This window comes from Vombatus ursinus, unplaced genomic scaffold (genome assembly GCF_900497805.2).
Source record: "Vombatus ursinus unplaced genomic scaffold, bare-nosed wombat genome assembly UNPS02014816.1, whole genome shotgun sequence".
NCBI lineage: Eukaryota > Metazoa > Chordata > Mammalia > Diprotodontia > Vombatidae > Vombatus > Vombatus ursinus.
In genome coordinates this window covers 25443448-25459996 of record NW_020954594.1, presented here as the reverse complement: position 1 = coordinate 25459996, position 16549 = coordinate 25443448, and the positions used below count along the sequence as shown (strand labels likewise).

The 16549-nt window shown below is 39.8% G+C and overlaps 1 protein-coding gene across 1 annotated transcript in view; it reads right to left on the bottom strand.

Annotated features, from left to right (window-relative positions):
* The window catches only part of TMEM163 (transmembrane protein 163), a 269409-nt gene that overhangs the window by 6530 nt on the left and 246330 nt on the right, over positions 1–16549 (bottom strand). The window contains exon 6 of the mRNA XM_027835729.1: positions 15310–15421. Coding sequence (XP_027691530.1) covers positions 15310–15421 — 112 coding nt within the window. The remainder of the gene's footprint in view (positions 1–15309; positions 15422–16549) is intronic.

Sequence of the window (16549 nt, the reverse complement as noted above, 5' to 3'; positions counted from 1 at the left end):
CTGCAGTAGGTTTGACACCTCTGTTTTACATAATAATAATTATGATTATGATTAATAACTAGCTCCCAGGGCTGGGGACTACTACTTAACAAAAATAACAATTGCTAGCATGTATACAGCACTTTAAGGTTTGAAAAGCTCTTAATATACATTAGTTCATTTGATCCTCACAACTCTTTATGGTAGATGATATTATTATCCCCATTTGGCGTATAAGGAAATTGAAGCTAAGAGAGAAATTGGGAGGCTATAACCACATAGCTAGTAAGGGCCAGAGGCAATATTTGCACCCAGGTTTCCCCTAGTTCCAAGTCCAGGGCTTTTTATACTGTCTATGCTAAACTGTCCAAGGAACCCGATGAAGACCTCCAATGAGCTGAGAAGTAGAGGAGGGCCTTTTATGAAGGATATAGAGAGATATGATAAGATGAGAAAGTGAGCACAACTTGTACCAGAGGAAGGACCAAACCCCCTCCTCCTCTCACCCCCACCTCAACCAATGAGATCCCTCTAAATATCGAAACACCACTTCTTAACATGAGTTGTCTAATTGAATCATCCACTGGAGGAGATAGTGTTTCTTTTTATTCTTCCAAACTTGAAGGGCTACCCCTAAATCAAGTATAATGGCTATTCACACCTTTCAACATTTTCAAGATTTCCAAGTTATCTACCATCAGGAACGATGTCCCAAAACAGAACAGGTGAGCAGAATATCCATTCACAGTCATCTTTCCAAAAAGCAAGATCCTCGGCAGCTGCCTTCCTGGCCCACATCCCATTCCTCAGAGAATCATAGGATTAGACCGAGAAGAGATCAACTCAGAGCTCATCTGGTCCCGTAACCTCCCTTTAAAGATGAGGAAACTGAGGTCCACAGAGTTTCAGTGATTGGCTGATTGCCCAAGGTCACACAAGGAGGATGTAGCAGAGCCAGGGTTCAAATCCAATATTCCTTTTATTCTACTTTGATAGACAAGTAGATTCTTTCCATTTCTATTTTGCCCTCTGGTTCTAATATATTGGGGCAGCTTTCTTTGATAATTTCTTGAAAGACATCCAGGCTTTTTTTTTTTTTTTATCATGGCTTTCAGGTAGTCCAATAATTCTTATATTATCTTTCCTGGATCCACTTTCTAGGTCAGTTGTTTTTTCCAATGAGAAATTTCACATTTTCTTCTTTTTTTTTTTTACTTTTTTTTCATTTTGTTTTATCATATCTTAATGTCTCATAGAGTCATTAGCTTCCACTCCCTCCATTCTGATTTTTAAGGAATTATTCTCTTCAGTGAGCTTTTGTACTTCCTTTTTGATTTGGCCAATTCTAATTTTTTTGGGAGCTATTTTTCTCAGTAAATTGTTGTGTATCTTTTCCCATGCTATTGACTCTTTTTTCATGATTCTCTTGCATTACTCATTCCTTTTTCCCAATTTTTCTTTAACTTCTTTAATTTGCTTTTTAAAATCCTTTTAAGTTCTATCAGGAATTCTTTTGGGGCCTAAGACCAAATTACATTTTTCTTTGAGGCTTTAGATGTAGTCATTTTGACACTATTGTCATCTTCTAAGTTCATGCCTTGATCCTCCCTGTCACCATAATAATGATCCTCCCTGTTTTTCTTTTTTTTGGTGTTTTCTCTCCACCACCACAACAAGCTCCACCACACCAGCACTCCTCCTTGCCCCAGGACCGCCCCTCAGAACTGTGACCCAGATCTAAGCATGGGCAAAGCAAGAGATTCCTGCCTCAGCACTGGCAAAGAAATCTCTGCCATCCCTCTCTGCTCAGCCACTTGATTCTCCCTTAGTCTGTGGGCCGGAAGCTCAGGAAACAGCCGTGGCCCTGGGCTTCGCTCCAAACCTGCGGCTGAGACATAGCCCCTCTCTCACCGCAGTCACAGACTTTTCCCACTGACCTTCTAAGTTGTCTTTGGCATTCAGGGGTTAAGAAGTCTGGAAACCTCCACAGCTGCCCGCTATTCAGTCCTCTGAGGCCTGCTCCAGGGTCACTGCAAGCCTGCACATCCATGCCGAACTGCGCTCCTCTCCCAGCCTGGCGCAATATACCTTTCTGACCAACCATCCAGGCTGTCTTTGGCTAGAAATTTGTTTCACTCTGTCTTTGTGTGGGTTCTGCTGCTTTAGAATTTGTTTAGAGCCATTTTTTGTGGGTATTTGGAAGGGTTTGGGGGACAGCTCAAGCATGTCACTGCTTTCCCTCCGCCTTCTTGGTTCTGCCCCCCTGTTTCCTGGAGGTTTCTTATTACTCATTAGCACCTCCCAAGGTGGGCCTGGGCCATGAAAAAATAAATCAATTCTGTCTCTTGTTGACAACTTTAGCCAAAGATTTGTTGGGTATTTAAAAAAACTAACATAAAATTTACTGATTCCAGAAAAGTGGCGTATGGGTCTGCACATGAATGTATAGAAGTTGGGGAACACCATTCAACTCCATGAAAGCTATAATTTTGGAGAAATGTTTATTAGTTCTAAGTATAAATAAAGTACTTAATGATAGACTTGCTTCAATGAATATCTACTGAAGTTAGCATATTAATAGTACACAAATAAACTAGTGTTTGGAAGTTTTGGGAAACAGTTTTTAGTGAGCTAAATGCTACCCCTATAATGATGTCTACAGTTAATTTATTTAGCAATTTTTTTTCCTTCTTAGAGTACAGAGATGAACTTTAACCTACTCCAGAGACACCATCTGTGGATCCAATTAATAAGACTTTTGCTGTCTAGAGTTAGCTGAGGGAGGATGCTGATGATCCTTGGTTTCTCTATTACCCAGTCTCTCCTGTACAGAAAGGCTCACACTTTCCTTTTCAGTCTATTTTTTTAGTAAGCTGAAGTGGGGAGGCGGGTAAAGGGTGGTCCTCCCCATAGAAAATCAGCCAGGTGAGGAAGATGTGAGCCAATTCACCCACTACAAGTTGGGCTTTCAGAACATACCCCTTCAGGGTTAAGTGGATGCTCCCCACAGGAGAAACAGTTTGCTGACGTTAGAAGTCAATTCCTTCTCAGAGAAAATGCTTGGCTCAGCCTGACATAATGGAGAGGCCCATGCCTCTATCACATCAGGGGGCAAATAAGCAGAAAGCAGCAACCAAGTTGATAAGGAAAGGCAAGCCCCAGGGGTCCTGCCTGCTATTTGCAAAGCTCAGAGGGAGGCAAGCCCCACCTAGTAGAGAAATCCCAGATCTTACCAGGCTGGAGGACTATACTCATCCCTCTACCACCTTAGGGGAGAGGAGAGGCTCCCCTCTCCTCTCCCCCTTCCCCACCTCTCACACACACAGAAATCAGAAAGCTGAAACAGGGGTAATTATAGTTTGGCTCCTAATTCTCCTGATCAACGAATGAACAAGTTCCAGGTCTTAACAATACAATTAGCACAAGAATGTAATTACAGAGACAGATTTCCCTGCCATTTCCGCTTGGTAGGGGTCTGAAGCAAAACAGTCATTGTAAGACCACAAAGTGGAAAATGGGAGGAAAACAAATAGCAGCCCCAGGAGGCAAATTGGGGCTGTTCTGGGTCTGGGACCCAGTTTCCCTTCTGCTTCTTTTCCTCTTTGTTCTTTGGAATCATTCACATGACATTTCTGAAAAATACCAGGACAAGATACATATATGGGCAGCCATGACTATTGTCAGACTGGTCTCTTTGTATCAGGGGGTTCTTGGCCTTTTTGTGTGTCATGGACCCCATTAGCAGTCTGGTGAAGCCTAGGGACCCCACTTCAGAATAATGTTTTTAAATGCATAAAATAAAATATATAGGATTACAAGGAAATAATTCATATTGAAATAAAGATATGTAGATATAGTTACAGATATTTTCCCCCATCCAAGTTCACAGACCTCTACTCTGGAGGCATCCACATAACTGGAGTTCTTAGCCCTGATCATCTGAGTTGGAAGAGACCTCAGATATCACCTAATTCAATCCCTTGCCTGCAGTGTGACCACATCTCCCAGTCTCTGCTGGGACAGTCCCAGTGATAGGATTATTGCTTTCAGAGCCAGCCCGTTCCATCTTCAGATAGCTCTCATCATCAGACAGTTCTTCATCATATTGAGCCTAAATACACCTCTTTAACTAGTTTGATCCTAATTTTGTCCTCAAGAGCCACATAGGAGGAGTCTGATCTCTCTTCTATGTGACACAGCCCTTCAAATATTTGAAGACAGTAATAATGTCATCACCCCATTCCTGGCAAACACTGTTTGCTTCAGTTTAAACGTCCCCTATTCAATCTGCAATCCTCCTGTGACATCTGGAATCCCCCTCACCATCAGCCCTCCTTTTCTAGATGGGTATGGGCTTGCCAATGACCTTCCTAAAATGACGCACCCAGACTAGATGCCAGATATAGACTAGCCAGCACATAGGGGTTATTGTCTTCCTCACTCTGAACTTCTCTTACGGCAGCATAAGCCCGCAGTCCTTTCTCTGGCTGTCAGATCATTCTTCTGCAGCTAGGTGACTCGATTGAATATATTGTTGGAACTAGAGTTTAGAAGACCTGAGTTCAAATCTTGCCTGACAAATTTATTAGCTGTATGACCCTGGATAAATCACTTAACCTCTGTCTGCTTTGGTTTCCCCAACTATAAAATGAAAATAATAACAGCACCTACTTGTCAGAGTTTTCAAGAGAATAAAATGAGTAAAGTGCTTTGCAACTCTTGAAGTGCTATGTAAATGCCATTATTATTATTATTATTATTATTATTATTACTGTAATTATTATTATATTCAGCCTGAAGAAAGCCTCTAGTCAATTGTCATAGAGCTCTATTTTTAGCTCTAGGCTGGTCAACATTTTTGTTCATGACTTCGATGAATAAAGTGTCATCCTTATGAAATTATTAGATGATGTGAAACTGGGAGGGATAGGTAACATGGCAGAAACAGAATCTAGATATAAAAAAACTTGGCAGGTTAGAAGAACAGCTCAAATCCAATAAGATGAATGGTTCAAATTTCCATAGCTCTTAAGGTTTACACAGTATTGAAGGAGGATTGCATAGAGAGAGGCATTGTGTACAGAATGAGAGAGATGATATTCACTGTGTACTCTGCCTATTCAAACAACAGCTGTATTAAGTTTAGTTCTTGGGGCTACAAGATTTAAAATATATTGATGAAATCATTTGAAGGAACTAAGGAAATAACTTAAAGAAAAGATTGTGGTAGAGGGTGAGGAGGTAAGGGAAAATATGATGATGGTATTTGAAGTATTTGAAGGGTTGTAATATGAAAGAAGGGCAACTAGGTGGTGCAGTGGATAGAGTATTGGGCCGGGAGTCAGAAAGACTCCTCTTCCTGAGTTCAAATTTGGCCTCAGACACTTACTAGCTATGACCCTGGACATAGGCCTGTTTGCCTCAGTTTCCTCATCTGTAAAATGAGTTAGAGAAGGAAAAGCAAACCTCTCCAGTATCTTTGCCAAGAACATCCCAAATGGGGTCACAAAGAGTCAGACACCACTGAAACAACTGAACAACAAACAACAAAAATTGTGGTAGGGGGATAACTTGTTCTGTTCAGCCCCAGAGGAGAGAAGTAGGAACAATGGATAAAAGCGACACAACAGGTAGATTATGCTCATAATTAGAAAAACTTCCTGACAATTAGAATTGACCAAAAGTAGAATAGTACTAAAGGTTGTTATCGATAGAATGATTCAAAATCTGGCTTGATAAACGCTTTATAGGGATTTTCTAGAAGGAATTCCTATTCAGACATAGGTCAAATTAAGGGACATCTTCCTCCCAACTCTGAGATTTTATGACGGTAAAATTCCTCTGGCGAGGTACCTGGTTTTTTGCTGTGAATCTAATCAACCTTTAAAGTTTAAAATCAACCTCCTAAGTTTAAATTTTCACATATCACATTGTCTTAAAGAAAGTGCTTTGCAAACTTGAAAGCATTATGTAAATACTAGCTGTTGTTGTTTGTATATATTGTATTGATACTTCCTATGTCTGAAGGCAGTGTAGAGGTAGTGACGGGTTTGAGTTGGTATAACCCGGGTTCAATCCTTTCTCTCACACAAACTAGCTGTGACATAATGGAAAAGTCACTTATCTGCTATGTTCCACACCAGGAGTCCTCTACCCTAACAAAGTCACATTTCCTTTATGTATTTATTTATGTAAAAAAATACAAATGTGTGTCCATAATGAGTGCCTTACCAAGTAATGGCACTGATTTTCTTTAAAACAAGAATACTGGAACTTAGGATATGAGCCACTTATTCCAATGTTTGTACTTACTGCCTAAATTGATTCTGAAACCCTCTCTTAGAATTATTTTCAGAGTCAATTTGAAAGCCACACAAGATAATCGTCTCCTTACTTTCTAGCCACATGAGAGGCAACAAACATGGTATAATAGAGAGAAAGTTAGACTCAGAGGCAGGAAGTCCTGAATTCCAATACAGTCTCTGATACTTACTAGCTTTGTGGCTATGGGCACGTCACTGGACTTTTTTGAGCCTCAGTTACCTCATCTATAAAATGGGAACATTGAACTCTATGGTCTCTAAAGTCCCTTGTAAACCTATGCTCCTCACACCATCTTCTGATCCCATTTTGAATCCTTCATCTAATTCATCATACTTGGTTCTGAATGATTTTAGAGGATTAAAAAATAAATCAAACCTGCCCCAGAAGGAGGAAGACATGCCACTACCGAGAACAGTAAAAAAGATTTCTCAGCTCTACCCTCCACTTCCCTTCCCACTAGGACTAGGAAGGTCTAAGGCAGGCCTGCACAATATGAGGCCTATGGTTCAGTTGCGGAGCCAAAGGATTTCGAGTGGCCAGTGAAAAATGAAGGGTTGTCACCGCACACTCTCCTGTTTGTCACAGTACTGTGGCAACTGAGCATCACCCATCTATCTGTCTCTAGCCTAACCTATCTGCGGCCCAAAGAAGTTTTAGCCTATTTTAATTTTGGCCCCTACCTACTGCCAAGCTACGCAGGTCTGCTCTAAGGTTACAGAGGGAAAGCCACTTTTAATGCATCCATCCAGGGTAACTCTTTTGAAGGGGACAGATAGCACATTTGAATGGCTAAATTCTAGCATATTTGTTTAAAAAGAAAACCACTCTCATACCCTTACAGAAATACCTCATATGCTTGTAAACTTGTCAGCTTTACACAGACCCACGGTCTTAATTAACAGCATCAGGCCCAGAAAGCTCAGGAGGACTGGAGGTGCCAGCTGGGAAACCCAAATGAGAAATCCTCACATACCAGCACTTGTGAAAACTGAATGTGCTATCTTTTACAGATGCCTGACAATAGCCTTAATGGAGGCAGAGGAACAGAGTTCAGAGGAACAAACTAGTTTCCTGAATAGTAGGATAGATGATCTCTTATGTTGCTTCCCTGGTCTAAGTCCTGTGAAAGTAAAGGCAAGCAGGACCCCCAAACAAATTGGCCAACCTGATTCTAGAGAGGGAGAGGAGAGAAAAAAAAAAAAGGAAAAGAACTTCACATACAGAAGAGAAAATCCAAGCGAGTGGTAAAAACCTGATTCAACATCCCCTATAAATAATAAAATTATTTTGATCTTTCTATTATAAGGACTCAATGTATATATTATATTCTTGGCTTTAAAATAGAAAGAAATAGATGTCACTTATGCCCCCAGGAGAGGTAAGCCTTCTTTCAAGGAGCGACCCAGCTTTCTCTGGGCTCTTTTCCATGTTTCCCCTTGATAAATGCAACACATAAAAGAAACAGCACATACATACATCAAACAAGATTCCTGGAAAGATTGCGTAGAATCAGTCACCACGTTAACTATTAAACAATGGCATGTAGAGCCACGTTTTGCCATATTTTCTCTGTCATTTTTTACCCTAAAGGCCCAACATTGAGTTTTACACTGAGTGGCCCAGAGAAGAATTCAAAAGAAGCACAGTATAGCCCCCTCAGCAGGCCTCAAAGATATTTTCCGGAAGTTTCTGGCAGCGGGAAGAACGGTGAGCCCGGAATCAGCAGACCCAGACTCAAGTCCTTGTTCTTGCCACTTGCCGGTTGTGTGACCTTCCCCAAGTTCCAATGTCCAAGGATCACAGTTTCTTCAGCTCTAGATGAAATGACGATACTGCTTCATAGGATCGTTGGGAAAATCAGATGAAATCATACGTCAAAGTGCTTTGGGACGGCGAGTCATTTTGTAAGTATAAATTATTATTTCACGAGCGGGGCTGGAATATGCCGCATAGCTCTAAAATCCGTCGTGAGACAGAGGGACAAACGTCTTGCTCAGATCTTAGTGCCTAAATCAGCTGTTCATCAGCATAGTCCATTCATCATTACTAGACATTATAGAATTCTTCTTTGTGCATGCTTTGTGTTAGAGGTATGCTCTGGGGACTACCAATATATTTGGTTCATTGTCCTCGCACGGATGAAATCTGAGAATATTACCTTAAATTATCAGCATATCCTTTAAGGGCAACCATCAGTTCCCTTTATAAGCACCCAAGCTCACAAGGCTTCAAAACTTTACTGCGGTAAAAGGTATGGAAAGGATTCTCCTCTGAATCCAGACCATGGTCACATAGCTAGTAAGTATCAAGTGTCTGAGGCCGGATTTGAACTCAGGTCCTCCTGACTCCAGGGCTGGTTCTCTATCCACTGCACCACCTAGCTGCCCCATTTTCTGAGGGGGGTAGGCAATGGAGTTAAGTGACTTGCCCAGGGTCACACAGCTAGTAAGTGTCAAGTGGCTGTGGCTGGATTTGAGCTCAGGTCCTCCTGGCTCTAGGACTGCTGCTCTAGCCACTGCACCACCTAGCTACCAGACTTCCTTTCTTAGAAAAGAAAAGCTGGATCATGGGGGAGGCGGGGCAGATTACTGCAGACCGCATTAGAGCTCTTCACTATCTCCAGGGCATCAAGTCCCTTTAGCCTATTTTAAAACTCCTGATGTTAGAGTAGATGCCCCTCGATTGGGGAGTGGCTAAACATTGTGGTACACAAATATAATGAACTATTACCACGCTGGGCAAAAATAGCAAAAGGAAAATAGAGAGGCATGGGTAAACTTAGATGAACTGACGCAAAGTAAACTAAGCAGAGTGAAGAAAACAATATATTCAATGACTACAACAATGTAAATGGAAACAAGGACAAACTAGTCAAGAGTGAATGTCGAAGAATTACAAATAACAAACATGGCCTCAAAAAAAAAAGATATGAGAAGACAACCCCACCTGATTCCCTTGCAGGGTGGAAAGTCCACAGATGTGGTGCGCTGTATTTATTATCAGATTTTTTTTTAACGTATTGCTCAGTTTTCATCTTTTTTACTTTAAAAATATCTTTTGTTATATGGGCTGGCTCTCTGGACAGGACTTGGGGAAAGAGACTGGCAGAAATTTTGGTACTGTAAAATAAATTCAATAAATATTTTTAAAAAGAAGACAGAAAATACTTTTGCTATTTCACAAAGCCTCGCCTTTCACTCAAAGTGACTTTTCAAATGCAGATGGAAATGGCTCTTTCTTAGGTCATTAAAATAGGGTTTTTTTTTCCATTCTGGCTCAAGGCAAATTTGGAACCATTACCTCAGTGCCTGTATGTTGTGTCAGCTCGGAATATGACGAGTGCCTTTAGCTGGAACTGCTTTGTTTTTGTCTTTGTTTCCAAAAGGTTTGGACAAATTAGCTACTTTATAAAAAATTTTTATAAATCTAATTTGAAAGGAGCTGAAGTTAAGAAGAGTACCTCCACCCTCTGCATTGTTCTCTCCAACTCTCATCTTCCACTGAGGCAGTTCAAACGGGCTTTATAACCAGGAATATGTCTTCAAAGACCTCCAATATGGAAGGGAGGAGAGTGGAATCAGCAGCAACCAACACCTGCTCCCAGAGAAGCCCTCAAGACTCAGGAGTAGGGCAGCTAGGTGGGGCAGTGGATGGAGCACAGGCCCTGGAGTCAGGAGGACCTGAGTTCAAATTTTGCCTCAGATACATGATACTCACTAACTGTGTGACCCTGGGCAAGTAACTTAACCCCAATTGCCTCACCGAAAAAAAAAAAAAAAAAAGACTCAGAAGGAGATAGGAAACCCCTCAGGACTATCTTTTGCCTCTCTTTGTAGTGCCAGCATTTAGCATAGTGACTGGCACATAGTAGGTAGTTAATAAATGTTTATTGATTGATTGATTAAGGTCCTTTTCAGCTCCAGATCTCTGACCTTCTGATTATTTGAAAATAGGAAGACCAATGGAAAGTAGAAATGGGTTGAAGTCAAATTCTGGAGGCAGTACCCAGAGGTAGGGTCTATGTGTCCATACTGGTTGCAGAGATCTTACATAAAGTTCCTAGTCTCCCCCAGATGATGGATCCAGCACAGGATTAGGTGCATGGTAGATGCTCAATAAGTACTTATTGACTGATTGTTACTGAAGCACTGCGCTCAAACAGCATTAAGTACAAGACATTCAATCAGATCCCGTCCTGGATCCAGACCTGCCTGAGTAAGAAATCCCTGTGGTCAGTTCTTGAAAGCCTTGGGTCAGGCTGCCAAACACACCCATCAGTGCATTAACACTTCTTAAAAGCAGATCAGTGAAGAAGGCACTTCTAGCCAGCCCATCTACCACAGCAGCAAGAAGCTGATGCCTTTGTGTGCTTTGAACATGGAAAAGTTGTGATCTATGGGAAAATTTCTTCCCTGGTGCAGGGAAAAGTAGCACAGATGCAAAAGATAAGTAGAATAATCAGAGTAGAGGGTTGGCCATACATGGCATGCTTGCCAAAGACATCACACAGGCCAATCACTATTACAATATTATACTTCCTATTCACTGTGGGAGGCATTGCTGCCACTTCAATAGAATGTAAGTTCCTTGAGGGCAGAGACTACTTCTCTAAAGTGGATATAGACTCTCTACCATTAGGTTATTCTCCTTCTTTAACTTCTCATATCACTTAATACTATGACCTGGACACACTAAGAAATAAAATGTAGAGCACCATACACACACACACACACACACACACACATATATATGTCAATAAATAAACATTTATTAAGCACCTACTAAGGCAGCTAGATGGTACAGTGGATAGAGTGTTTGGGCCTGAGCTCCAATTCAGCCTCAGACACTTACTAGCTATGTGACCTTGAGCAAGTCACTTAACCCTGTTTGCCTCTATTTCCCCATCTGTAAAATAAGCTGGAGAAGGAAATGACAAACAACTCTCATATCTTTGCCAAAAAAACAAAAAAACCCAAATTGAAATGTGTCATGCACTGCACGAACTGCTAGGGATACATACAAAAAGAGGCAAAAGATAGTCCCTGCCCTCAAGGAGGTTGCAGACTAATACATAAATGTGTATTAGTATTATAGGTGGCCAACCAACTAGTTCTGGGTCTCAGAGGCCTGGACTCTAGAAGAGTGTTCCTTCAGCATTTGCCTTTGGGAAAGTTATTAAATCTATTCTTTAAATCTATTCTATTCCCTGTATATAAAATCATTTCTATCTGATTTCTATAAAATTTGATTTCTATAAAATCAAAATCTATTCTATTCCCTGTATATGAAATCATTTATCCTGTCCACTTTCATAATATTTTATATGTGAATTTTCAGCTTTTGCAAGAAAGACTCTACCAAAATTTAAGAAATTATTATTCTAATACATTTCTTTCTGATACTTGTGTCACCTTAGATACTTCACCTCATCTCTCTGAGACTCAGTTTTCTCATTATAAAAATGGAGGAGTTGGATTCAATAACTTCTAAGGTCCCCTAAATTCTATGATCCTGTGCTTTTAATCCCTGACAAGCACCCAGCTTCTTTAGCTCTCAATCTCTTAGGCAAACGCATGGCTGCTCAACATCTTTCCCTCAGAAACTGAAAAGCAGTTTCCCATTCTACTTGGCCTCCCTAGAGTTTTTAATACAATCAAGCATTCCTCTCTCCTGAATATTCTCCTCCCATGGCTTCCAAGACATGTCTCTCTCTTGATGTTCTTCCTGCCTTGAAAGGCTGACAGTTCCTTTGCTGACTCATCACCTTTCTCCTGCCCACTTGGCATAGGTCCCCCCCCACGGCTCTATCCTGGGTTCTCTTCTCTCTCAATACTCTCTTTCATGATCTTATCAGCAACTATGATTTCAATTATCAACATGCTTTATTGATGCTTTTTAACAAAACACTACAGCCATTTTCTGATATATATGTATATATATATCTCCTTCCCCCTACCCAATAGCACTCACCCTTGTAATAAAGAAAAATAGTTAAACAAAACTAGTTTACATAATGACCACATATATTAAAATAAAGAACATCTTTCCCCTTTAGTTGACTCAAACCCCTACTGAGAGGATGGAAGTATGTTTCAACAATTGTTCTGGAACCAATTACTGACTAGTCTATTTAATCTGAATTTACTGCCTTTTAATGATGATTTCATTCATATTATTTTAATCCTTATGCATATTGCCCTTTTGATTCTGCTTTCTTCATTCAGCATCAGTTTATGTGTTTCCATTGTTCTCTGAATTCTCCATATTCATCATTTCCTAAAGTAGAATAATATTCCATTACGCGCATATGTCACAATTTGTATAACCATTCTCCAAGTGATGGGATATTTGTTTCCAAGGATTTTTGCTAGCACAGGAAGTATTGCTATGAATTTGAGTAGATGGGTCTTCTTTTGTTTTGGATTTTTTTTTATTTACTTCTTTGCAACATACCCATGGATTCAATTATCTCTATGCAGGTACCCCCCAAATCTCTCTCCTAAATCCTAGTCTATACTGCTATACCAGCGCAAGCTGCCTGCTATGACTTCTCCACCTGGATATCCATAGACATCTTGAACTCAAATCATTACATTTTCCCCAAAGCCCATCTTACCACCAAGCTTTTTGATATTTGTCAAGGGGAATCATCATCTCTTCTGACACCCAAGTTCACAAGCTTGGAGTTACTCTTGTTGCTTGCTTTTCCCTCAACCCTTTATCTTACCAGTTGCCATATATTGTTATCCCTACAAAATTTCTCCCATCCTGTCCCCTTCTCTTTTCACACATAGCCTCCATTCCCATTCAGAACCTCACCACCTCTCAATTCAACAATGTCATAATTCTCCTAATTCCTCTCCTTCCTTCCATTCTCCTCCCATAGCTAATCTGGGCAACTAGATGACTCAATGGATACAGAGTTGGACTGAAGCTAGGAAGACTTGAATTTAACTTCTGCCTCAACCATTTACTTGTTGGGTGGAAAAGTCATTTAAGCTCTCTTAACCTCATTTTCCTCATCTGTAAAATGGAGACAATAATAGCACCTACCTCCAAGGCTTATTGTGAAGACAAAATGAGATAACATGTGTAAAGTACATTACAAACCTTAAAGTGCTAGAGAAACTAACTAGCTGGATGGATATCTATCTATCCTTACTTTATGTAGCTGCCACAATGACATCCCTAAAGTATAAGTCTCACTCTGTCATTCTTTTATTCAAAATAATCTCTAGTGACTCCTAATTGTGTCCAGGAAAAAAATACGAAATCCTCAGCCTGGCATTTAAAACACACTATAATCTGACGTTCACCTGCATTTTCCATCTTATTTTAATTTTCTTCTCTTCATTCACTCTCCATCCCAGTCAAACTAGTCTATTACCTGCTTCTCATACGCAACATTCCTTCTCCCACTACAAGGTACAGGTAGTCTCCCACCTGTTCCCTGTACCTTTTCCTTACCTCTCTCTACCTCTTCTAATCCTTGGCTTACATCAAAACATAGCTCTGGTGCCACCTCCTACATTATGACTTTCCCAATTACTTCAATTACTCCTAAATTACTCCAATTGCTTTGATTGTTCCTGAAATTATTTCATATCATTTAATATACATCTCGTATTTTCCTATTTGTGTACATGTCATATCCCGCCCTGTCCCCCCAGTAGATGGTAAGCTCCTTGAGGACAGGGACTTATTTGTTTTTTGTTTTCTTTTTAAATTTCATAGCCCAATCTTCGTGCCTTGCACAGTGCCTTGGATGTAGCAGAGGCTTAATAAAGGCTGGAGAGTTGAGTTGAGCACAAATAAAAGCCAAAAAAGAATCAAATATAAATAGGAAAAAGGAAATCCCACTTTGTCAAACTTTTTCAGTTTACCTAAAAGGTAGTAATTACTGATGATATCATTAATCTAAACTATAATTATATTAATAGTAATTTACATTTAAATAGTGCTTTAAGGTTTTTATAAAGAACTTTCCTCACAATGTTGTGGCTTAGGTAATCTAAATGTTATCATATCCATTTTACAAGTAAGGAAAGTGGGACTTAGAGAAGGTAACTAACCTATCCAACTAACCTACCCCTAACTAACCTACATAGCTAGTAAGTACCAGGACAGGTGGGTGATACAGTGGAAAGAATACAGGACTTGGAATCAGGAAGATCTGAGTTCAAATCTTGCCTCAGATATTTCCTAGCTGTGTGACCCTGGACAAGTCAAAAAAAACATTAAATAAATGCTGACTGACTTCACTTCTTTCAGTCTCATGTTCCTCATCTGTAAAATGGGGATAATAATAGCATGGAAGTCCCATTGCTGTTGTGAAGATCAAAGGAGATAACATATATACAATACTTTGCAAATACAAAAGTGATATATAAATGCCAGCTATTATTATTTCTAACATGAGCAGGTTCTTCTGATTCCAAGTCTGTTTTTTGTTTTCATAGTACTAACCCTGTACCCCATTTCCTGTCCACTCCAAAGATAAAACACAGAGGTGTCTGATTTGTCTTGAATTTTCAGATAAAGAACATGGGCCACTTACCCAGCTAAGAAGGATTTATATAAATCTCTTTTGTGAGTATTGATCTTAGTTGGCTAGAGGGAAAAGTCCTAATCAAGTTAGGAAGAAGGTATGTTTTACATTCTGGAAAAGGATTTATTTTTTGCTTGGAGCAACACAGGAGAAAGTCAACCATATGGGAAGACCTTTGTGCTTTATGATTAATAGACTAAGGGCCCACAGACACACTGCTAAGAGACAGAGATGAACATTTATAATTCATAAAGGAAATATTAATGTTCCAGAGGGAATAAAAGTATCTTTTTCTTGGGGGGGGTCATCTAACCAAGTATATCAGAAAGAATAAGGGACTACAAAGCTCTCAGTGTTCAGATACAGCCCACTTATATTCTCTGTATATAAGAGGCTCAGCTAGGCCACTGATTTTATACATTAATACAAAGATCACTAGGTAAGTTGGTCCTACTTACCATCTGTTATCAGAGCCCTGCTTGTCAGAACCTTTCCCAACATAAACTTTAACACAGCCAAGACACTGCATAGGATCCCACTTAAAATGGAAACACTGAAGAGGAAATCATCCTGAAAAAGAAAATTGAAGATTTCAGCAAATCATTTGTCACTACATCATAAACCAAATTAGTCTAAAATGTCAAATAAACAAGAAGTTCTGATCCCAAAAGAGCACAAATGGGTCAGTAAAGCCACTTCTTAGTTATCCAATTCATTTCAATCAACTCATTGAACAACAATTAAGTGATTACTAAGAACTGGCTAGGGAACATGCATAGTTTAGATGAGATGAGGTCTCTATATTCATGGGGTGTACAGTCTATATAGAAAGGTGCTACACAGATAGCTATTATATCAAACAGATCATTTGTACATAAAACTTGCTAAAGTACTTGTATGAGAACAATGGAGGGTGGAGCCAATAGAAAATGCAAACTTATATTTATACTTTCCAATGCAATGCATGTCAGGCATGCATGCATGTGCAAGCATTTCCTCCATACTTCCTCCAAAAGAGACACTGTCTTGATATTTTTCCAAGCTAAGTCACTTAACCTTCTTGAGCCTTAGGCAGCTAACATTACAAATTACAAGCTGGTTGTGATCCATCCTTGAAATATTGATGCAAGATTAAAGTGAGTTGAGCACACACTGATTGATGGTTAGTGGGAGGTGGCAGGCAGTAGGAGCAAATCAGCTACTTGCTAAACACCGTCCATGGATAAATAATTCACCAGATAACTGAGAATTTGGGTTCCTCAGAGGTACACAGTAGCCCCAGAGTCACAAAGTGCCAGACAGCTATATACAACAAGAGGTTAAATATAGATGGAGGTGCTACATCACCTAAATTTCCACTGAATTCACAATGCAGTTGAGTTTGAATATAACCTTTAAGTTGAGTAAAAAAAAAGTTCTAAAAATAAAATGTGCTACTGACATTATCTCAACACTTACAATAAACTTTTACTTTACCATGGCAGGCTAGTGAGTCACTCTTATGAAACACCAATAACCTTCCCCTGACATTGGGACCCAACTGGGGCACATCAGGCCCCAAGGTCCACATATACAACTCTTGTTAGGAGTTCCTAAGGACTCCGGGGATATTTATTATTGCTTCTCTATTTTTTCAAATCAACAAAAATTAAGAAAATAACTAGGGGTTTGACAAAAGGTCTTTGATTTACTGAAATA